Source organism: Melospiza georgiana, chromosome 8 (assembly GCF_028018845.1).
Source record: "Melospiza georgiana isolate bMelGeo1 chromosome 8, bMelGeo1.pri, whole genome shotgun sequence".
NCBI classification, from domain to species: domain Eukaryota; kingdom Metazoa; phylum Chordata; class Aves; order Passeriformes; family Passerellidae; genus Melospiza; species Melospiza georgiana.
In genome coordinates this window covers 7501725-7525920 of record NC_080437.1, presented here as the reverse complement: position 1 = coordinate 7525920, position 24196 = coordinate 7501725, and the positions used below count along the sequence as shown (strand labels likewise).

Genomic DNA, 24196 nt, shown 5'->3' with positions numbered 1-24196 from the left:
GTACCAAGCCTGTTGGTATTCAAGAAGTGTTTGGACAACAGTCAGGCACAGGGGGGATTCCTGGGGTGTCCTCTACAGGGCCACCAGGAGGTAGACTTCATGATCCTGCTGGGTCCTTCAACTCAGGCTATTCTGATTCTATGAGCACTGAATGATTATCTCCAACTGGTTTGCACTGGCACTCAGAGCTTGTCTCTAATTGCTTCCAATTTATCTCTGCAGTCAAGCCCAGGGCAATGACAGACTGATCAAACATAAAGGGTTTGAGGAAAATGCCCCTTTTTAGGGCACAGTGTCCAGGGTCAGGCTCCATGGGGCCCTGAGCCACCTGATTCAGTGAGTGGCATCACTTCCTCTGGGAGGGATGTGGGAACCATGTGATCCTGAGGGTCCCTTCCAACCCAACCCTTTCTGGAGTTCCATGATTACTCTGTGGGTCACTCAGAACAGATGAGCTCCACCAAACACTGAAAAAGTTGGCCTGCATTCTAAAAATAAATTCCTCAAAATACCTATGGGACTTCAACTAAGATAGAGAAACCCCAAAAAAGAAACCAACCACTTCTTCAAAATACCTGTATTTATTACACCAAAACTGAAAGTCCAAACAGTTCACATACTTCTTTTCCTTCTAGGTTGTCCCAAATGTGACAACAGCAAGACAAAAATGTGTGTATGTATCTAAGCAAAACCAGAAAATCAAAATCAATAAAGGTACGTTCATACAAAACTCACATGGTTTTTAAATGCAACAGAAGTGGCATACACAGATCAACAAGTACAAAAAGACAGATGCATAAAATAAAAGCTAGCATTTTATATTTCTTGTGCCTGATGAAATGTAGAACATCTCACTAGCAGTAACATGGAGGGAATACAACACAGCAGTGTTAACTCAGATTGCAGCTCTTATTTACAGAATTTAGATGGTAACATTGCAGAATATCCTTTCTTTCATAAACAAAAAAGTATTTTTTATTTTTCATTAAAAAATACCTTATAAAAGCTGGATATTATCAACCGTTACTGGAGAGCACTGCTGCTGTCAGTGGCTATCAGAATTCACAGCTTGATTAGTTAATTGCTATTCTACAGTTCAGGCTACACCTGCAGTGATTATTTCAGTCAGTTCTGGGAGACAGTAACTCCTCTCTTACCTGATCACCTTCCCCAAGGCCCTTCATGGGCTTTCCACATTCAGTGCTAATGCTGACTGCAGCATTAACACAGCAGGACAGAAATAAGACAACCAAAGGGGATTTTCTATTCTTCAGATTTTTTTAATTTTGCCTTTTTTCCACTTGAGGAAGCTTTGGCTTTGGCTGTTTCAGTTTGCTTTGCAGTTTCAGCTGGTTTCTTTTTCAACCTTTGCCTTCTGGAACGCACCAGGTCCTCACGTCCCAGCTCAATCATTTTTGCTTCCCATGATTTCATTTCATTCTCATACCGAACCTTATCATCCTGAGCAAGCTGCAAGTATGGCTGAAAGAAAAGAAGGTACCAAGAAGTTACACAAGGGGCTTTTTCTGGAAAAATGCCACACACAAAGGTGACTTAGAACAACACCTGTGCAGTGAACAGCCCAGGTATTTGTTTCTTACCCCAGCTAGTTGAAAAAAATAACCAAAAAAATCAAACTTGCAGAAAAATACAAAGCTTTAGCACTAAATTGCAGTTATGTCAGCAGCTGGCCATTCCCAAAGAATAAATTTATTCAGTACTACTACTAACAGTTAAGGCTTTTTTATTTGAGCACTAGTTTGAGACAGCTAGACTAAGTGAGGCACAGGAATAGATACTGCTGTGGAGTTATTTCAAGGTTTAGTTTGGATTTCAGTAAAGCACCCCTCCACTTCTTATTTGCTCATCTACAGGTTCATAGTTCACTACACTCAGAAAACTGGCAGAACATGATCTCCCACACAACCAAAGTTAATAAATTACCCTGTGCACATCACTTGTGAGTTTCTGTTACTTTCCCTTGTAAGAAGTCTTTCCATGAGCAGCAAATTCTTATGCTGGTGTTTATATTATATATAGAGATATTAAATATATATATAAAAATATATTATAGATTACTATAAAAAAAATCAAATTTTTGCATATTATTCCACCTCTTTTCTAGGTGTTACTTAACATCCACTTTAAGGCAAACCAAACTTCTATCCTATCCCACTGACTCACATTTCAACAGCACTATGAATTAAATGGTCACTACTGGAATAGAGGTAATGACAATCTTTTTCAAGATGCATAAAGATCTTGGAGTATTTTGCTCAGTAGTATAATTTGAGCAACTGAGTTCAGGATTTTGTATGAATATATAAATTTTGAGTCAAGTTTTTAATTTTGATGAGATCAGAGCCTCATCCAAATCCTCTGACATACCTGCTTTTGGGCAGCAGACATTTTTTTCCACGTATCAAACAGTTTCTTCAGCTTTGCCTAGGGGATACAGAACATGCAATACATGAGTAGACTGACTTCAGAGAGCTCCAGATGAACACTGCATGAGTGAAAGTCAAGCATAAACCAATGCAAAAAAGCCCAAAAGCTTGCTTCCCCTTATTTACCCTTTTAATCTAAATAAATAATAAACTACAGAGTTCAAATCAAGCTTCTGGGCATCATCTGAGCCACAGTTACAGTGCAGGCCTCAGCTGACTGGAGAAACCTCCTTGTACATAGAAAACTGAGGAACAAACCACATCCACCATCCTGACTCACTGACTAAATGTGTAGGGTAAGAAGCACATGAGGCACACAGGGTGGGTCTGCAGCACCTCCACTGCTAGAATCCACCAGTGTAACTTAAACTACCCCACAGAACAGCTCAGTGCAGAACTTGTGGGTTTGCTGAGGAACTCTTGTATTTCCATGACACCAGCTGAACTATAGGAGGGTACAACAAACTGCCAGAACAGGAGCACACCACCACAGCTCTTGGAAAAACTCTATTTCTACATCAAAACAAAGAAAAGAATAATTCTCTCCTTACAAAAGGAACAGGTAAAGTCTGTAACACTGAGGTGGAAAAAACAGCACAAATGTTCTAAGTCTGTATACCCTTACAGCATTTTTTATACAGGCCATGCTAGCAGTACAGCCAGATGGCCACAGCTTAAAAAAAAATAACCTAAGCAATGCAGCACCCAGATAGTATCTCTGAAAATGACAGAATTTAAACTAGATTTTTCTGAATACAATGGATATATTTTAGAAAAAGAATCTTTCCTGGCTTACCACAGGTGAATTTCCCTCACTTTCTTGAAAATTTTCTGACAGGAAGATGTTAAAGCCGCTACGAGCTCTTTTAGGTTTTCCAAGCTGATTCAATTCCTTTAAAAACAACAAGAGAAGTTATTCCGTCTACCAAGCATGCATTTGTTCCAAAACTAAACTCAGTATTTATCTTTATATTTTATGCAAAAATCAAACACAAATTCTTTCTTTGGTGTTTTATTCTGTAAACAGAACTGTATGTCAAGATGCTCTTAGTGCTTTTCAAGACTAATGTTAAACTACAAAAAGCTAACAACTTGAGTTTTCAACAAGTTGTTGAAAAAGCGTTTAAAACTGATTCTTACTTCAGCTAAGTCTTCCAGAAACCAGAGTGCTACTAAATTCAACTCTGCAAGCAAGTCATGATGACAGATTTTCTATTATTCTTCAGTAAGGCTCCAGTTTCTGGAGTGAAATGCTGCCTGTGTGCAGAGAGAGGGCACACACTGATCTGTGGGAGGTGACAAGGTGGAAGAGAGCTGTGTTTCTGTGATCAGAATGCTTTGCCTACAGGGATGATGGCTAGAGAATGAAGTACAGCAAGTTAGAGATGCAATTACACTTCTGTTTTCTCCAGTCCTGACATTCCCACTGGAGCCTAGGTGCTGTAAGTTAACATTTGCTTAGGTATTAGATATGCCAACTGAATTCCTTGTGGTGCCATCCTTTAAAAATCATCAGCAAAATCATGAAGATTACAAATTCCATTTAAGAAGGGGTCTTTTAAACCAAACTTCTTGTGCTTTTGCCAATTAGGGCAATGTCACAGTTTAATTCACAGAAATAAATAAGCAATACATAACCCCTTTGACCTTTCCAGACAAACCACAATATTGTACTGTTGCAGATGGTTCTGTCTCTAAGGATTTATACATAAAGCAGCCAAAAGGGAGAGGGAAGGTGGTGCCTATAAATATGCTAGTAAAGGACACAAACAGATGTCACAGCAGAGCTACACAGTGGCAGAGCCCAAAAAAGCAAGGCAAAAAGGCTACTTCAAACAGCTGCTACCTTGTAGGGCCTAATGAGGTAACAGTCTTTGTGAAAAGCCATTTCTGGATGTCTTCCCACCAGGAGAAAGTGCTGCTGGTCCAAATGTCTTTTAGTGCCTATCCTTTCTCTGGTAGCTCTGGAAATAGGGAGAAAAAAAGCATAGAGAAGCTACCTCTAAGCACAAAGATCCTTGCTAGTTCTGTGCTCTTCAAGCATGGCAAAGCCACTAAACTAGCTGCTGACACCAGGAATTATTTTAGTCCATGGCATTTTGGGGGGGTTTATGTATGTTTTGTGTTTTTTTCTATTCTGAATTGCTTTTGTCTTTGTAAAACATGCTTCAACTCTGCTTTGTATATTAGACAAACAGGGTTCAGACTCCTTGAGAGAAAAGAGAGCTGAACTTCAAAATACTTACTCTTTTTGCCCTGATTGATCTTCTCCTTGCCAGCTGTTTTCTCCTTTCCTCTTTCAGAGCTGCAGCCTGGGCTGGGGTCAGCTGTGCTTTGTAAGCAGCCAGCTGCTCCCCATATCTCTTCCAGTCTGTCTTCCTTGCTTCCTCATAAACCTGCAGCACAAACCACCAGCAGCCTTAAACTTCAGCTACATGCTTTCAGTCAGAAGAACATGATCATTAGACAAGCTAACACTTCTAAAATTACAGACTGAAAAATTTACACCAGAACATCAGATTTTCATGTTTGATTCCCTGTCCCACATTTCAGAGAAGGGAAAGGTACACAGAGTGAGAAGTCCAAAAGGGATATGGGAGCAACTTAGGTCTACTAAATATCTCCTTTAGGAAATGGAATTTAGTTCCTGACTGCCTCTAATTGCTAACTGCAGTCAAGGAAGAACAATCATTACTTTGCTATAAATGGCATTTAAATCCAGCAACAAGTCCTAGAGTTGCTTTATGTTATCCCTTGAAATTGCCACTCAGAGAAAACTTCATTACTTCTGACTTAATTTGATGACTCTTAAAGAAATTTACATGAAGCAAAAGAAGTTTGGTCCTTTCATCAGAAATAAGTGAGGTTTCACCTGCCATATACATAAGATCAGAACAACTTTACAAAACTTGCACTGTACATGTCATACAATATTGCCATTCAAAAAGGAGAAAGAATTGGTTTGCAGGCCACAGCCACATGGAGTGAGAGCTGTGTCATTTCTCTGGCAACAGACTCAAACTCTTAAAGCCAAGGTCATGTACAAGCAGCAAAGTATCCTCCAGTATTGTGTTTGCATGGCAAGATTCTGGTGGCCAGGGGGGCACAGGGATGGCTCTGTGAGGAGCCTGATGGAGCCAAGGCCAGCCAGCTCCAAGTGGCACCTGCTATTGGCCACCAGGGACAGTGGACCTTTGTACACAGGTGCTTTTTCAAGCTCCTTAAAAACAAACCAACCAACCAACCAACCCCACCAGACTGAATAAAAAAAACACAAGACACCAAACAAATAAAACTCCACCACCTATAGAGTTCAAAGTTCTCAGGGAAATAGAACCTTACCTGTTTCTGTGATGCTGGTAACTCCTTCCATGCACTTGCCAATTTTTTAACCAGTTCTGTGTTGCTGGCCTCTGTAGGTTAAAAGAGGAAGCTCAGAAATCAAGATCAACATTGTATCTTTAGTAAGCTCCTTCAACTTTTCCCAAGGAAAGCTGTCACAGGTATCATCTTCCTGTACAAATGCTTTTTTATCTTTCATAAAACTAACTCACTGTGGCAGTTAAAGGGCACTGCAATATTTGGGGGATGGGAAAGAGCCACTGCTCACCTGGAACACAACACGAAGTAATAAACTGAAGCACCATTTCAAGGCAGCAACTGTTATTTTACAACAATTTCACATTTTTTGTCTTTTGAGCTGGGTACTTTTCTGTACAATGCAAGATAGTCTGAATTTGGAGGTTGTAGCGGGGAAGAAACCAAAAGTAAAATTTCCAATTCTATATGAGAGTGTGAACTCTTGAACTGGTGAGCTAAACAGGGCATCAAATGGTTTTCCTTACTTAAATCTTCCTCAGGATTTGCCCAATATGAACAGACTTACTTAAACATTTTAACCTTCAACAGTATTTCAAAACCAGCTTATCTTTCTATTCTGGAGCTCTCTAGCAAGTCACTGCATTGCCTGTAAGTGAAGTTTTTGATGGTACATCAAACATATTCATAGGAAATAATTTTCCTCTAAATACTTTAAGTTCTTCTTCTATATACAATGATGCAACCCAGTACCTGCAATTTTTCAATTACTAAGCCTCAAAATAAAATCACACAGCTCATAATATCAGCAAAAAATATACTTCAAATACATAGAGTCCAAAACATAATTCAGAATCATAAATCATTGTTACAATGTATTACCTAGGCGAGGTATTTCACTGAGTATTTTTAAAGTTACATACTCATGTTCATTATTTTGACTTATGAAGCACGTGCAGGCAAGGAGCATGACCGCGCTGGGCTGACCCGGGGAGTGGCTCGGATAAACACACGGGCGGGGTGTTTGAGACCAGCACTTCAGCTCGTTCCAAAAGCTCGGCTTTGCAAAGAAATAGCAACTTTGGGGACGAGCTAAAGCTGCTCGGGCAGCTCCGGCTCACCCGCTCGGGGGCGGCGGCAGCGGAGCCCCGGCTCCCACCAGCGCCAAGCGCGGGCCCGCCGCCCCTCCAGCTCGTACCTGGGTTCTTTTCCTTGAAGGCCGGCCGGTTGTCCATCACGAAACGAAAATAGGCGGTGAGCGGCCGCTTCGGGCGCGGATTCGAGCTGGTCCCCCGCGACAGGCAGCGCTCCGCCGCGCCACCGGGCCGGCACAGGACGGCAGCGCCGAGAAGGGCGCCGGTGCCCCGCTCTCGCAGCGCCGCTCCCGCCCCGCAGCGGAGGAGCCGCCGCCCGCCCGCGGCCGCGACCAGGCCCAGGCCCAGGCCCGCGGCCCGGCCCAGCAAGGCCGCTGCCGCCGCCATGCCGGCCCGCCGCGCATGCGCGCCAGCGCGCGGCACCCTGGGACGGCGGCGTGAGGGGCGGGGCCCCACGTGAGGGGCGGCCCCACACGGTGACAGCGGCACGGGGTGACGCCCGCACAAGGTGACACCGGCATAAGGTGACACCGGCACAAGGTGACACCGGCACAAGGTCACCCCTCCACGAGGTGACACCGCCGCGAGGTGACACCGCCGCGAGGTGACATCGACTCGAGGTGACCCCGCGGCCCCGAAGGTTCCGCACCGCGGGCGGCGGGTTCGCTGTGGGCGCCCTCAGGAGCAGGTACAGCAGAATGGTAATGGAGATCAGAAACAAACTGGGAACCAAGTAACTCGTTCTGGGGCCAAAACAAACCCCACTGGTTCCTTCGCTATGGCGAGCTGCTGTGTCTGAAACAGCAGCAGCCTCTGCTCCGACCAGTTCTTTTTTCTTTTTTTTTTCCCCTTCCTTTTCCCATCATACTAAACAGCACAGAATAAAGTAAACTTCCCAGCCCTGGAAATAGAATTTGTATCAAAAGCATTAACCGAGGAGTGGAAGTGTTTCCCTCCACAGATTGAACCCAGCCACTTCGCAGCATGACTGAGTTTTAAATAATGTATTTATCATTTCATTCTGATAATTTCAAAAGCAGAAAGGCTGAACTGCTAGGAGCAGCATAACAATCTAAGACTTAGCTTCACACATCTAAACCAGCATGATCATAAGACAAATCCCTTTTTTAATATTTGCATATGGTTAATATGTCCTACACATGGTTGTTGGTTGGTTTTCAGTCCTCCTGCTGGTTTCATACTGTGGTGGAAAGTCACTAATGCACGGCACAAAGCAGAAACATTACCAGGTAAAGTATAAATGTTTTCAAACCATCCCTAACACAAACTGATAAACCAAGTCAAACTTCTGATTTCACACAGTTCTGTACAGACACTCCAAAAGTGTACATAACTTCTAGTACAAAGAGATTGCTCTTTTACCTAGAAAAAATAAAAACTGAACACATTCTGATGGTCAGTTTTCTACAATCATTTGAGCAAGAAGTATAAATGATATTTTTGCCTTCCTAGCTACATTGCCTTAGTTCAAATATAATGAAGCACTCAGTAACAAAACCAAATCCATTTATTCAGGGATATTTTAAGATCATTGGAACCAATCTCAATCAAGCTGCTGTTTCAAATGTCATCATTACATCACAGATAAAACTAGCACAGAAATGACATTTTCCCATGTGTGACCAACCTAAGGTGAGTAAATCAGGAAACACAAAGTTAATATTTCACTGGTAGGAATAAAAGCTCCTACTGTGCATGCTTGCCACCCATACCCCACATTCCAGTTGATGTATATTCAAATAAAAAACAACAATAAAAAACCCAAATCAAATATATCTGTTGTGTTAAAAAATATGTTTTATGATGACAAATTTCCCAACTGAAAGTAGTTTTTCTTTCATGTGCAAGATGCAGAGAAAAACATTTTGTCATCTTTATTTATTTTCAAGTAACTATGAAGAATGAAAGGTAGGAAATCAAAAGTTTTTTTGCTTTTGATCTATGTTTTAAGAACAGATTACCCCTCTCAGCACTATTGGTTTTCCAGATGCATAGACTGAAGCAACTGAAGTTAATGGAAAAGTTACTTTCAAGTGTGAGGAGACAAGTGTGAGTTTACTGTAACATTCTGATATTGCAAACACACCACCCTTAACAGACCCCTGTGATTATCTCCTCCATAGGTGAATATTGGTGTGGCATGGCATGAGTCTCTTTGAAATCCTCTATCCAACCATGGGCTAAATCCACTAGGCTGGAACTAGCATCAAAATTAACTCAGAGCCCAGTTCTGAGTGGTACATGATGCAAGGCTTTATGGACATTCTGCCTACAAGACACACAAACACTACTGGCAGCTCTGTTAGAATGGTGGAACTAGTACTTTAAGGATATGCATGAGTTAAGAAAAAAAAATATAGCCAAGGAAAGTAGAAAATGTATTTTATTTATATGGAAAAGGCTACATCTGGATTTGTAAAAGGTCTGTGATAGTATTATGTTGCCCACACGTCACAAATCAGTTGTGAATAGCAACAAAATAGTTACATATCTTTCTACATACCAGTGCAATTAGTTCACATTGCAATAAAATTAAGTCAAGTATGCAACAGAATCAAAACCAAGTGTTTCTCCATAATCAGCATACAAAGATTTACAGTGCAAAGATCATTGTAGGTTTTAAGAAGTCTGCAGTCAGTCTTCAGAATATTTAATGGGTGAGATACTCCAATTATTTTTTTATTAGCAGTTGTATCTTGTCAATACTGTGCACAAGCAAGTCTAAACTGAAATGACTTACATTGTAAATAAAATAGTCTATACAGTAAAAAAATACAAATTATATAAGAGAACTAACAAAAAGAAACTTGAACACACTTAGGAAACAGACAACATACTTCAATGACACACATACAGTATTCATCACATGAAAACAGCTACTTTTTCCAGCAAAAATAATTTCATTGATTTACAACTGAATTATAGATCTTGTAGTCTGAAGATGCAGGTGTCCAACTCTTAAAAACTATAATAAATGTCTTCTGCAAAGCATACAAAGAGGATAAATATTCTTACCAAAGTCATAAGGTTATTTTTGGAAGTTTGTTCTCTCTTGCTCCAGAAACACACTTACTTGGGTGAAAAAAAAATTCAAGGAGTGTCACATTGAAACCATAAACTGTGCTCCATTTCCTTCTAATTTTGAAAAAAACCTAGAATTTACAGTACTCTGTGGTATATGAAAATGTCTTCAAAAGTTTACATTGCATATTTCTGAGTCCATTCTCTTGCATGTCTGTTGTATCTGTACGTGCAGAAAGAAGGCATTACAGTGAAGAGCTGTTAGTGACACACTGACAATGGCCATGGACTTAATACAGCTGGTACTGAGCTTTGCACCTCTGAGCAGGCAAAGAACACTAAAACAGTCTAAAAGCCACAAAGCACACACCCACTACACATTCAGTTTCTAAAGTTATCTACCAGAGCTGTCAGACTCAAACTCAACTTCACAGGTTTGCATTAAATTGTGCATCCTTCATTTGTATTTCATAACTGGTTCCCTTATTTGCACCTTAACAGGAATTTGTTGTCAATTACTCCTAAAGGCATATGCTTATAAGAGTCTGACAAAGTTTACACATTTTAGTTCCACAAAATTCAGTTATCATTAACTGGGATTTTATTCTCCATTCTGCACTGCCAGCTGCATTTCAGAACTTGAAAAGAAAGTTTTCTGAAAAGCATTTTTTGCTGGGTTTTAAGTCTTGGGTCTTTTCCCAAGCTGATTATCTTATAATTCCATAATCCCAAGGGTAAATGTCCTTAGAGAGTTGATAGCTTGCACTCTAGTCTTTACATTTGCTACATTCTACTCTTCAGACTGGATTCACTTTCTTGAGTCAACCAGAGAAAAATACTGACAAGTTTTTAACTCTTAAGATCAGTATAGCAACCCATTTACTAATTGGTTTTCTTCTTGAGAATATGTTATCACATAAGTCCTTGGATTTTAACTTAAAACAAAATACTCATAGATAAATGCTCAGGGGTAACCAGCCATATCTTTCATTTCCTAAATCCAAGGTAAAACAAAAAAAAATATTTCTTCATTATAAGAAGATAAAGCTACAGTTAAGACTCTGTATTTTCTCACTTTCCCTAGCAATGAATAAATTTTGAGATTTGGAGATGGAAAACCATCCCTCATTCACTTCCTTCACAAACAGGAGGCACAACAGAAATCACCAATAAGTAGGTGGAAAAAAAGTTGAGCCACAAACGGGGAGAAGCTGATGCACAACCTCCTCAACCTGAACACTATCTCCTTTGCAGAATGAGCTACAGCAGTCAGGCACTTCAGAAGTTACATGATTTGACTATTCCAGACATTGAACTGAGAGAAAAAGGCCATTTTAATCATTCTTAGTCTGGGCAGAGAAGTACTAGAGCACAGATGTCCATGCAACTTCTGCATCACTCCTCTGCTGCCTACTGCTTGAGGTAAAAGCAATTCTCAAATCTGCCTGAATCTGTGACTCTGCATGCACTGCAGGAAGTCTGCAATGGCTCAAAACTGCAAAATAGGTACCAAATAAGTCAGCCAGTTAAACAGAAGGTCAAAAATTCTTCTGTGCAGGTTTTACAACCAGAGGATTGCAGTAGTGACAACCCATATTTGGGAAAGTAATTTTTCATGCAATAAATCTATTACACAGAAGCATGAGGGTTTCATGTAATTAAGTACAAAAAAATTAGTTGCCAACAGCTGTGTATGCCTACAGTTTTCTACTTGCCATGGCTATTCCCAATATTTAAAGAGCTAATCCTGTGGAAATCTAAGAAAATAGTATTGCTAAAAGTTAATACTGAAGGTGCACAGCAGCCAGCCATCTGCAAGTACCACACACACAGTTATGTATGTTATACTCACTTTTCCTTGTCTGACTTGTAGATCTGTGCAATATCTGGTACTAAAGGATCATCTGGATTAGGATCACAAAGTAAGGAGCATATGGACAATAAAACTAAATAAAAGAGACACTAGATTAAAAAAGTTAGTTTGCTTTATTTCTACAATTCTTTAACATATTCCAGTATACTGAAGGATGTGACAGGAGGGTATAGGAAAAGAATGCATATTAGTATCAAGCTGTCATTTAACAGCTCTGTCCAGAAATGTTTATACAGCATCATTTTTTCTAGGGCTTAAATAAACACCTGATAAACACCTTAAATAAACACCTGATACAAGGCCAGGGAATTTGCAGCCATGAACCTGCACCTTTTGTAATGATCTCTCTCCCACATCCTAGCTTAGGAACATTACCCAACTACAGACTACAGCTACATGTAGATACTGCTCAAACTAAGCTTTCCACCTGCAGCTAAGGTAACTAATTATTAATATTACATTGCCATGCAGTACTCTGTTTGTGCATATCCTTTTCCACTTCTGTGCTGACAGTTATTCTCTCAATCATAAAATCATTTTACCCAAGTGTGACTTCCATTTTGGGAAATACTTGATCAGCATTAAATACAGGCATTCACTTCTAATTTCATATTAATTTCCTGGTATTGAACCAAGGAGGTTTGATTTTTTTGCCTAACATTTTCAAGCCATACTTTTCAGGCAATTTCTGGTTTTATGGTCAGAACTAATATGCATACAAGAGTACACAGTTAAATAATTGTAAATATGTTGTGGAAGGAGACTTCATGCTGCCATAAGAATCAACTATAGAATACCTTTTTTCCTCCCTGTTTTATCTTGTTACCCAAGAGCCCACACCTATTTTCAGGAGTAGAAAGTTCAGCCACTTCAACACTGACTTATTTTAAGTGCCAGTAATATCAGAAAGTCAGGTTAGAATACATGGTCACACAGATGGTCAGAGGTGCTATAATATGCTGTAAACTTTTGATTCAGTCAAACAAAGACTAGAAAGGAGAAATTTCCATGAATCACTGAGCTAATTTCCAGTTTATGAAATACATAGTATCTGAACATGAGACCTGCTCCACTTTATTCCCAAAGAAGTGCTCAGCAAGTAAAGAGATAGGAAAATGCTAAAGATCTAAAAATTCTACAGGTTTTCAGTTGTAGATGCCAGCTGTTAAACCTAAGTGCCAATTTTCATTTGCTTAATAACTAGAAGCAAGACAATTTTTGCATAGCTATAAAACAACTAATTTATGTGGAAAAAAATGATACCAATTACACATAAGAGTAATTGATGTCTTTAGCAATCAGCTGAGGAAACAGAATATTAGACTTAGGTTATATATGGCTTGTGAGGTTACTGCACAGGCCTGTAAACAAGAGAAGTTGTTTTTCCAAGGTACAGCAACTGGACGTGCACAGGGCAATTTCCATTGGACAAAGCCCCACAATTTGTTCTGTGCTTGTACACCCAGTGCAGTGACACTGGCACACAGCTCAGAGAGCTCCCAAGCACAGGAGATGTGATATGGCTTCTTGACCTTTTGAGTCACATGAGGGATTTCTGTAATATGACTAAGTGTGCCTCAGTAATGTGAAGATGGGTGAGAAGAAACAACAGCACCCACATTTTAAGCAGCTTTTTAAGTGACACAAATGCCTGCAGCAAAAGAACTGCTAAACTGTTAACTCAGTGTTCCAGAAATCTACAGGGTGCAAGTTTTGAGAAAGCTTAACTACAGGATGAGAATATTTTAATAAAACTTTTACTGATGACTGTGAAAGGAGCTACATTTTGAAATATTCATCTTACAAAGGAATGCAAACCAGAACAAATGATCTCATTTTTAAAAAAAGTGTAATTAAGACCTTAGTCCACACAAGGATGCTCAGGCAGCCTGAAGAGTCATCAACAGGCAATCATGTAAGCTCACACAACCTCAGTATCAGGGTTTCACATTTAGTCCCAAGTTGTGATTTTCAAGCCCTGCTCATCAGTTTCTCCTCCATTCAGCATGCACAGTCAGCTATCACATTTCAGGCTAAATGTACATTATTATCTTACCCAACTTGTTTAAGAATATTTCTTTGTGCATGCATTTTTTGTAATGAACTCCCAATAAACTGCACAAGATCTTGGATCATAACAAGGACTCCAATGGAATTTGCCTCTTCTGAAACATGCAGGATAAGTTTGTTCCCACTGTTTACCTTTAATACACAAAAAAAGTGCCATGGCAATGTATGCAGCTTCACACATGCATTAAATCAGTGAGTTTACCTTTAGAAACAGTCAGAGCTGGTGACCATTGTGATCTCAAGATATCAAGACAAATACTCCCATTACTGTTTATGTTTGGGTGATATATTTTTGTTGTAAAAGCAATCTGTAATAAAAAACAAATTAAAAACAAATAATATCAGATTAGGGTTATTACATTTGGAATCCTTAACATCATCCCTTCCTTTCCAGTCGTATCAGATCTGCCAGCACAATTTTTTGACAGTCTTATCACCATCCATGAAGAACATGTATACTATGGCTCATCTTTCTGGTTTAACTTCCAAAATTAAGCCTCAAAGAATAAACTTTGAGCTAAAAACTTTATTTCCTTAAAAGAAAAGACTTACCTTTGGTGGTTTGAAAGGATAATCTGTTGGAAAGTGTACTGTGAGAAAAAATACTCCCCCTTGATATGCACTATCAGGCTGAGAAAAAAACAAAACAGATAAAACAGATTAATGTATTTCAGCTCTTTTGGAGCTTCCCTTCTTCTAAAGAAAATCCATTTTTCCCCAGTACATAACCCACTATGGGCCATGAACTGGGAAGGCACAGAGAGAACTGAACCCTCCCAAGTGTGGCTTCTACTGCAGCAGCACAGCACAATTACAGAGCACTGCCCTTGTGGGGAGAAAAGAGAGGGAGTCAATGGCTTCACTGCACTGAAGGCAGCACAGAAACAGAGCAGGTCCTCCAAACCCTGTCCCTGTGCAGGACCACAGCTGCTCTGATCTTCCTCCATTCTTCAGCTACAAACACACTTACCCTCACAAGTGCTTTCTCTTTGCTGATGCAAAGAGTGGGATTTTCCAATAGAATTCACTTCATCATGATGATATCAGGGAGTTTTACAACACCCAACATCTTTGTGACCTGCACAAATCTGTGCACATGCATTTTGTTAAGACAACATGTGCACAGGTTTATGTCCAGGCTGTACACTATCAAATAAAATAAACTTCATCTAAGAGCCCTCTGCAACTCCACTCTTGTTTACAGTTAGCAACTTCAATATTAGATTTCACCCACTCTTCCTCCTTTCAGATGGATGAATCTTCCAGGTTGATCATCTATGAAAAGCAAGCTCCATATCACCAACTCAGACACCACAGCCGACTAATTAAACACCTCTAACTTAATGAAAAGAGGGATTTTTGAGGAGTTACAGAAAGCACCTGGTACCACACTAATAAAACCACCAATGTCACCCTAAAGTTTTAACTATTCACAGCCCAGCTGAAAGTGGCTGCTGTGTTCACAGAAACCCAAATGAATCCTTCTGTAGCAAAAAGAGAAGCAAGGTATTACATTTTAAGGGGTATGATTCTTATACTTACAGGTCCCATAATAGTTGCTTGCCAGTGAAACACTGAAAGGCAAAAAAAGATACAACAATTAGAGATTTCCTGAGCCTTTCCAGAACTGAAATGTACTGCATGTTCTAGGAAGAGCTTACAGTCATCTCCAACAGGGCCAGCAGAACAGTGGGCCGGGGGATCTCGCTGCAGATCACTTAGCTCCTGCAAGAAACACAGAAATATTTCAAAGACAAAGACATGAAAATCCATACCACTTGGCAGCATCCCTTCAAAAGTGGGAACACAAAGCAATTTTATTAAGTCCATGGGCATTTTTGTGGTATTTTGATAAAACAGCCAACTTGAAATGTTCATTGAAACTGAAAATGCTTTTTTGCCAGATGGCCTGCAGCTAACACTGTGCTAGAAATTAATATCTGAAAGAATTTAAGAGTTGTAACCAAGTTCACAGGAAGTTCAATATACTTGAAGGAGACAAAATAAAGAAGAAAGGTTTCTTGATTAGTCTGTAAACTCACAGTTTAATTTAGTTGGGTGCTAATCTGATCATTCCCTTAGCTTTTGATTTTACAAAAGTTTCTGTATTGTTCTGAGTCTGCAGACATCAGCTGAGCTAAACTGGCTCATAAAATGTTTGCAGCCTGCCTGGAGATGATGTATGAACATAATATAAAGGGTCCTAACTAAAGTGGAAACTAAAGAAAAAAATATTAGCCCTACACCTTATTTACCTTGATTCAATTCCCTGCATGCTTGCTTTTTTTTTTTTTTGAATGACTAATTAAAAACTCCCAAGTTGAAACTTAAGCACTCAGAGGAGCTTTTGGTGGTCAACTGATTTATTTCTCTTGCTGGAGTCCACACAGTCCCAAATAATTTAAAATCATGTGATTTCACAAAGCCAGCACTGTTTTTTATCTGATTTATCATCACTATTTCAAACAAGACAGGCAGCAATGTTAGTTCATCTTCCTCATTTAATTCAATATTTGATGTCTGAACTATCACTGTACTAAGAAAAGCTTTTTACAGTTCTAGGCTGATAGAAACTGTGCTATAGGAACTTCAATGACTACATGCAAGTACTTCCTCTGAAATAAGTTAAAAGGTGTGTGTTTGTAAGTAACTCAATTCCTTACTCAAAACACACACATTTAAGTCAACAATAGACATGAGCAGGTCTGTGAGTTTACCTTAAGGAGTAACACCAGAAACATTTCCACTCAAAATACATTAGTCAAGGCAACTACATACAAAATCAAGGTTTCAATTAGAGCTAAGTTTAACTCAAGTGTAGAACTGGTGCACTTAGTGTGATCAGGCCTTACATATAATTTGAAGGGTTAAAAATCTGCATTTCTCAACTGCTGTGATGTATTTTTCCACTTATGACATCCAGTAAATATTTCAACTCAATTAACCATGGACCCAACACCTAAATTCAGCCAGACTTAGAGATCCACTCTTGGCCCTGAAATCAAAGAAAAGCACTGCACCATTTCTTACTACTGCTTTGAAGTGACTTCTCACAATCTTGTGATTTCAAACAAGAAGACACTTTTTCCTATACTGAAATAGCACAGGTTGGCAACTGGCATTACTTGTGTGCACTTTACTCTGTTGGTGACACTGTATGCTGATCCAGAAAGGACACTCTGGGCTAGACTGTAACTAATAAAGGCACTTTAGAAATGCAGTTCCTATTTTAATCAGAGGATTCAGATTTCATTAAGGAGTGATTCAGAGAACCAGCTATTTATGCAAAGGCACTGCCAGTACACACAGGGAGTCAACAAATCTCAAGTTTCCAGCAGTCCCCCAACATGACCAGCAGCAGAGCTGGTACAGGCACCATCTTCTCCAACTTGCAACTCAAGATCTAACCTAACAGGAGAAAATTAATTCTTGTACACACACTAAAACAACCCAACCAAAACCAAACAGCTGCACTATAGCACCAAAACAGAGAACTCACACTAGCAATCATGCATTTTGCAACACTCTTTATTGACTACTAAATTCAAGGCAGTAACTGGAAAAATACATAGCTTAAACTTTTCAGAAAGTCTCTGCAGTATATGCAAACATTCCATATGAATATAGGAACTACCAGGCAACCACTCAGAGTCACAGGTCTGTAACAGTGCTTTTGTTGCTACATGTGTTCATCAAGATCTTTACATACCCCCAAACCACACAAATTTGTTTTCTTTCATATATACACATGTACTTAAGAATTAACAGAACTGGGGAATGCTCCTTGGGTATACACTTCAATTTGTTCAGGCAAAAAGGCACTGACATCTGTTCATGATTAGAAAAAACCAGCAAATATTTTTCATCTTACATTGATGAGACCCACAACTATAAACCCTTGTAATTAATATTTCCTAACAACGAGGAAAAGGTTCTCTTCAATCAACTTCACCAAATAAGAGCAATGTTCACAAATACTTTCTGAGAGCTTCTGCACCTAAAAAACATAAAGCCAGATCAAACTTCAAAATCAGCAGAGAAAATTCAAGCTGCATTTTGCATCCATATGTGAAGCAAACTTCAAAATCAGTAGAGCAAATTCAAGCTGCATTTAGCATCCATATGTGAAGCTAGTGTGGTTTAAAAATACAAGTGGTAACACGATCCAACAGTATGAACAGTTTGAATCTTTATATACAGAAATTCAGATCAAGCTGTGATAAAAAGGAAGAACTATTCAGATTTACATTGTTGATTAGGCTGTTTAAGCTTTAGGTTCAAAGCAAAACTATCTGCAGAGCTCTAAGATTTAGGTTCAAGCTTTTCTACACCTTTAGAAATGGAGCAAGGAGATACTCAGATGTCCCTGAATCAGACTGACCTGCCAGGGCCCAGAATTGAACACTGCAGAACAGAAATGAAGATCCTCTAAATACATGTAGAAAAATTTCTTCATGACTGTAAATATTCATGAAAGAATGAGAACACAAGAATTCTTCATACAAAGCAGAGATGCTCTTTAGAAGAAGGCCAAAACTTGGCTTTGTTAAGGGACAAGGCTGAAGATTCTCCAAGTTTAACATGCTGAAACCTCATCAAGAAGCACAAGCATGTGAGGCACTACAGTCAACACTAGAGACTGCCCTGTAGTTTAAAGTTAATTTTAAGTTAAGCAGCTTTGTCCAAGCTTTATGGATTATTACCATGCAGCTGCATGAGGCAGGTCTGGTCACTTCAAGGGTCTGCATAAATACTTTTAGTCACTGGTACAGAAAGTGCAAGATGCACATATTCTGACAAACAGGATCTATAGCTCAAAGCAGATTCATTTCAAAAGAGAAAGTCACCACTATAAATTACAGTGTACACTGGTGCAACATCTTTCATGAGAATACACAACCCCAAGATTCTGTCTGCAAGAGATGCATCAGAAGGATGAGTTATTTCAAACACTGGGGAATGTGACAGCATGAAAGCACCTCTCAAGAGCTCCAACACATGCCAGGATAAACGTGCACAGAGAAAAATACCTCAGCTGGGGACAGTGTAGGAATAAATCCTCTAATCCTCTCATACAAAACATTTCAGGGTAGAATAGAATACTAATGGTTAACATACTACTGGAGATGGGCAAAGCCTCCAAATTATATTCCCTTGCAACACACACACTCCTGAACAGCCCTGTAGACAGCATGAAGAAAAAATTCAAGTTTAACAGCTGTAAAAAAACAGTCTGTGGTAAGTTATAAACATTGGAGACATTTCTGAATGTGCAGACTAATGCCCATGGTCAATGAATAATACAGGATGTATTTCATAAAAGTATGAAGTTGAAGACTGCAAGGCCAATTTAACACTTACATGCTTGATTAGCATCCAGGCTTTTCTCCCAAAAAGCTATTGGAATAACATTGTAAAAGATATTTTGGTGATAAGGAAATGAATGTTCTCAGCATAGAAGTCCTAAACATGTCTTTTTTCAGTCTAAAAAAATTCGGAAAAAAAGACTGCAGATTATCTGAAGACCAAAATAAACTGCAGACAGCATCACTAAAAGCTATTTTCATTCTCCATACACCACAAAACCACAACCTTTCTCCACACTATTATTTAAAATATAGATTTATATTTGTCAGTTGTGTTCTTAATTTCTTGCACAAAATGCACTGTAGACCTCAGATTGATTTCCTACCAATTCTATGCATACACTGCTGCTTGGAACCATTTGTCATAAAACTCCACAGTGATCATACCTAAGACTAATTAAAGAATTCTCTGGTTCTTCACAAATTTGGTAAATATAAAGCACATATGTATAATAAGACTTATTGCTATAATGATTAGTCAGTAATAAATATTCTATTTCCATACATTGTTCTAATGCAAAAAAAATATTGCTAAAATATGTAGTATCTCAGCTGAGGACTTGAAAGTAAATGCAACATTTTATGTTAGAGCCAAAAAAGTTTCCTTGTTATGTCAATTACCATCTAAAGGCTGCAGGTTTAAAGTCAAACTCTAAACCACAAATATCAATAATTTTTATTTGAGTCAATTTACAGTAACAGAAGTTATTTTCAACATAAATTTAAGTTAGTATGTCCTGTTAGCCCATGCATATATGAAACACATACTGAGCCACAGAGACATATTCCATTGCTCATTGAAACCATTCCATGTTTGAATGAATGCTTCTACTCCTACTGAGTTGGAGGAGAAAACCAACCAAGCATTTCTGTATCAATAAGGTAAAAACAACAGCTATTTTTAAAGCAGTGTTCAAATCTATCTCCTCCTTCCTGGTTTCAAAATGTCTTCTAAAATCTGTTGAAGTCCTGAACAAAAGTATGTACAAGACATCTGAGCATTAACAAGCACATCAACCTCCCACTAACACTGGGGGAGCACCCAGGTACAGGACTGGTGATGAAAACAGGTACAGGACTTAGGATGCAAACAATCTCAGCTGCAATATGGAGCTACCAGCATGGCAAACTGCAAATTAGATATGTGAACAAAGAATTTGGAACAGGAACCCCAGGAAAATGGTTCTGCATAAGACAGATGGGGAGAACTGAGACCTACAGAACCTGACAGCCTGAATTACTTTCCACCTTTCACAAAAGTCATGGTATCTCACTTTTCCAGAGGTGGCAAGGATAAAGGCTTCTTTGCACAATATTTCTTCTCAACTAAAAAACCTACACTATTTATTTCGCTTTGATCATTTGCAACATCTGGAAGTTACACTGCCCACAAAGATGTGTTGCTCTTTCACTGCCCCAAGGAACATCACAGACAGAGTAACTGAACTTTTTTGACAGTGTAGAAACTCAGTGCCTCTCTCATACAATGGTGAAGCAAAGCACTCACAAGGCAAACGAACACAGGATCCTGAGCTTGTGATGAGTAAGAATCCTCCAGCCTCAAACTCTCTGAGGAACTCTGTCATGGACACTGCTGACAGCTGTGCCTGCAGAGCAGGGCTGCATGTCCTCACTGTTCCTCCACCTGCAGCACCAGGATCAGATACCTCCAAGTGCAGTGAGCAGCTTCTTCACTGCTTACTCAGCTGCCACGTTTAAGAAAGCTCCCAAGCACAGTCTGTTTTCCTGTGACTAGGGTACAGTCTTGGAATTCCACATGCTGTCCTCCTTTGAGAAGCCCCTTGAAGACAGTCAGCCAAAGGCAGGATGCAATGATACATGGGGCAATATTACTCAGAAATCAGAGTCCCAACCAGGATGACAAAAAATATGCTTACTGACAGGTTGACATATTATAGCTTTGCTTTCTTCAGAGGAGGTGTCACACTGAATGATCAAATTATCAAAATTACTGGGAACAAACACTCAAGCTTGACACCAAAATCCCTTAGCTTCGTTTAAGCACAATTCTGAAGCACCCTAAACCCACAGAAGTTTAACTCCAGACAGTATGTCTAGACTGATGAGCTCCCAGGCAATGCCACTGTGTTTGCTGACAGTGTTTTGTTGTCCAAAGAATTCCTCTAGGCACTCTGAAACCACAGCACTTCCTCTGCTTCAGATCTTATCCCTTCCTATTCTTCAGATACAACACAACTATCAACCTTCACAGCCGGTCTGAAACACCAGGAAAGTAATCAAGATAAACATACCAACATACAAATACATTTCATCTACCACTAAACTTCCATCTCCATGATTTTTGGGGAAAATTTTATGAATTACATCAAAACAATCTGTCTTTTCAAACTTCTCCACTTCATTTTAACTTTCCATTTGAAACAAACTTATTTCCTTGCCATTCCCTTTCTTCTTCTACTTCTTCAGAGACAGACTGCTAGCAAAATCCCTCTAGCAGAATTTTTTCTTCTCCTGGAAAGGCAGAACAGAGTGATGAGGGTAGTTAATGGAAAAAAAAGAAAGCCAGCAGTAGTCATTTCTGCAGCAAACTAGAAGCAAGGGGTAACTAGTTCTGAATTTAATCTCAACTCTTTTGGAGGTCCTTACCCAATATCTCTTCATGTTTCAGGCAGAAGTTATTGTAAAACCAGGAAATCTCATAGCACCTCACAGTCAGCAGGTTGGAAAGCATGACTTTATTTTGAAAGAGCAGAAACAGAATTTAATAAGGCTAACAGAATGAAAGATACTTAGATAAAAAGTCTAACCATAATTTCACATCTATCAAAAGTTCTTAAATGCCACATTAAAGAGAATTGTGGCTTTCCAATATGTATGAACGTCTCTAAAGCAGAAAGAAAGTTACACAGGGAACATGATAAAAGTATGAAGGCTAATTCTATTCTAGCAGGAATTATTTGGAAAGCCCCAAACTATCACTACATCTCAAAAATACTAGATTACCCGACTCTCCCCTTTGTCTGTTTATCTCAGCAGAAAGAAGCTGGACAAGAATTGCAAAGAGATGGTATTCAGAACAATCCTTTTGTTGAAACTAGAGTAAAGAAATATTGAAGAATATGTGTGAAATTGAAGTGGCAACAAGAGGCAAACCATTTGTATAATATGTAGAAGCAAGACAAAGCTATTGCTAAAGAAAACCACTGTGGTAATTTGATATATTGGTCGAATGGAACATTCATGACAAACATGTGATATGAAGGAACAAAATTGTCCTGTAATTGCACTGTGTGTAAAGGTATAAGCCTTGCAGTAATAGACCGGTAAGCAGTATGCACTTTCTGGTAGAAATCCATCCAAAGTTGGTATCTAGTGTAGGGTATCCCAAATCTGTCTACTGTGGGGTTAATCGGTCACTACAGAATCCTATTTCTGCAATACCAATGGCTTCCGATAGCAAAAGGGAATCCTGCACGAGAAATAATCGCACCGTCACGTAACCAGGATAGCTCTGATGCCGCCCTAAACATAGCACAGCAACAGCAACCAAACACGGCGGCTTCTGTTCCGCGGCCAAAGCCCGAACCTCCGCTCCCCGCCGGTGCGGCAGCCGGTCCGTACGGTACAGCGACCGGCTCAGCCTCGCCAAACAAAAGGAAACCGGCAATTCACAACTCGAACCAGGCCATCTACACACACCAGCCCAAAACACCACAACTGGGATACGCTCAAAGGTCACACCAAGAACTATGCTGACAACACTTCTTAACCCTGCCCCGAGCACGGCGCGGAGCAGCCGAGCACAAGGGCAGAGACCGATGCTGTCCCTGCGCCCGGCTGAAGGCTCCCCGTAGCACCGCGGCTTTCCCCGCTCCCGCACCGCCCGGAGCACCGCGGCTGCTCCGCGAACGGCGCCCTAAAGCACCGACTGGGGCTGCGGGGCCTTCCAGGAGGCAGAGTCCCGAACCCGTGTGGCCGCCGGCGAGAGCCCCCCTTGCCCGTCCCACACCCCCTCTGCTTCCCCGGCTGCCGGCGAGGCAAGGACGAGCCCTGGCAGAGAAAGCGCGCGGCAGCGGCTGCCGCGACACCTCTGCTGAGCCCGCTCCGGCCGCCGCCTCAACCCCGGCAACAAGGCGACAGCCCCGGCCACTACCCGAGGGCAGGGGGACCTTTCCGCCCCCTCCCACGGCTCGGCCCCACTCACTTTTTGTATCCGCTTCAGCGCCATGGGAACGCGCGGCGGAAGCGCGAAGCAGGCGGCGGGAGCGCGGGGCGGGAGCGCGGCCGGGGCGGGGCGGGCGGCGGGAGCGCGCGCCGTGGAAGCGGAGGGGCGGGGGCGCAATCGCCGTGCCCTTTGTGTCCTCCTGCGCATGCGGAGCCGCGCGCGGGGCTCGCCGGGAAGCGTAGTCCGCGCGGCTGCGGAAGTCTCGGCCGGGCCGGGCCCCTCAGGGTGTGCGGGGCCGAGTGAGGGACTGTGAGTGTCAGTGTCTAGTGAGGAAGAGGAAAGTGACCGTGTGAAGCTTCAGAACTGCATACAGGAAAAGGTGTGTCACATTCATGATGGTGCGTGAGAGAAGCAGTAGGCGTGGGGGTTGAAAAGTCTGTTGAACAGGTCGTAGAATCATTAAAGTTGAAAGAGACCTCTAAGATCGAGTCAGTGCAGAAAAATCATGCGGAGTCCACTGGGGCACACACACCCATAGGGTTTTCTGTGTCAAGGTTTGGCGGACACAGCCCCTTTTACCCCGAAATCCTGGCTCCACCTCTTCCTTTCCCCATGGGCTGAGATGCTAGGAAGGGACAGCCTTCCCGAACAGCCTGGCACATATTCCCCCCTCGTATATGTAATTTCCCCCCAAAGTTCAGAAACTCAGGCTTGTGCCTGCCCATTTGTTTCAGAGTCAGACTGTCTGGGTTCTGTAACAGACCTGTGGCTTGAAGTTGGTAGAGACATTAAGACGCCTTTCAACAACGTTAACACCCATACCCTCACCCATGGAAGTA

At 40.7% G+C, this 24196-nt stretch overlaps 2 protein-coding genes across 2 annotated transcripts; both read right to left on the bottom strand.

Annotated features, from left to right (window-relative positions):
- Window positions 1-562: 562 nt before the first annotated feature.
- On the bottom strand, window positions 563-7246 carry TFAM (transcription factor A, mitochondrial). Its single transcript, XM_058029181.1, has 6 exons — window positions 6964-7246; window positions 5790-5860; window positions 4694-4843; window positions 3244-3339; window positions 2389-2445; window positions 563-1482 (listed from the first exon to the last, which is right to left on the bottom strand). The coding sequence occupies exons 1-6, from the start codon at window positions 7244-7246 to the stop codon at window positions 1264-1266; spliced, it is 876 nt and encodes a 291-aa protein (XP_057885164.1). The 3' UTR covers window positions 563-1263.
- A 1999-nt stretch (window positions 7247-9245) lies between these two features.
- Window positions 9246-23479, bottom strand: UBE2D1 (ubiquitin conjugating enzyme E2 D1). Its single transcript, XM_058029265.1, has 7 exons — window positions 23397-23479; window positions 15506-15569; window positions 15387-15418; window positions 14397-14474; window positions 14047-14152; window positions 11754-11847; window positions 9246-10124 (listed from the first exon to the last, which is right to left on the bottom strand). The coding sequence occupies exons 1-7, from the start codon at window positions 23418-23420 to the stop codon at window positions 10079-10081; spliced, it is 444 nt and encodes a 147-aa protein (XP_057885248.1). The 5' UTR covers window positions 23421-23479; the 3' UTR covers window positions 9246-10078.
- Between the last annotated feature and the right edge of the window lie 717 nt (window positions 23480-24196).

Coding starts and splice junctions, on each gene's coding strand:
- UBE2D1 (XM_058029265.1), bottom strand. CDS start 23,420: ATGGCGCTGAAGCGGATACAAAAA. Junction 14,475..15,386: donor AAGCAACTATTATGGGACCT/GTAAGTATAAGA, acceptor TTTTTTTCTCAG/CCTGATAGTGCATATCAAGG. Junction 11,848..14,046: donor AGCTCTGACTGTTTCTAAAG/GTAAACTCACTG, acceptor TCTTTTATTTAG/TTTTATTGTCCATATGCTCC.
- TFAM (XM_058029181.1), bottom strand. CDS start 7,246: ATGGCGGCGGCAGCGGCCTTGCTGGGCCGGGCCGCGGGCCTGGGCCTG. Junction 5,861..6,963: donor CTTCAAGGAAAAGAACCCAG/GTACGAGCTGGA, acceptor TTTAACCTACAG/AGGCCAGCAACACAGAACTG. Junction 2,446..3,243: donor GTGAGGGAAATTCACCTGTG/GTAAGCCAGGAA, acceptor TGTATCCCCTAG/GCAAAGCTGAAGAAACTGTT.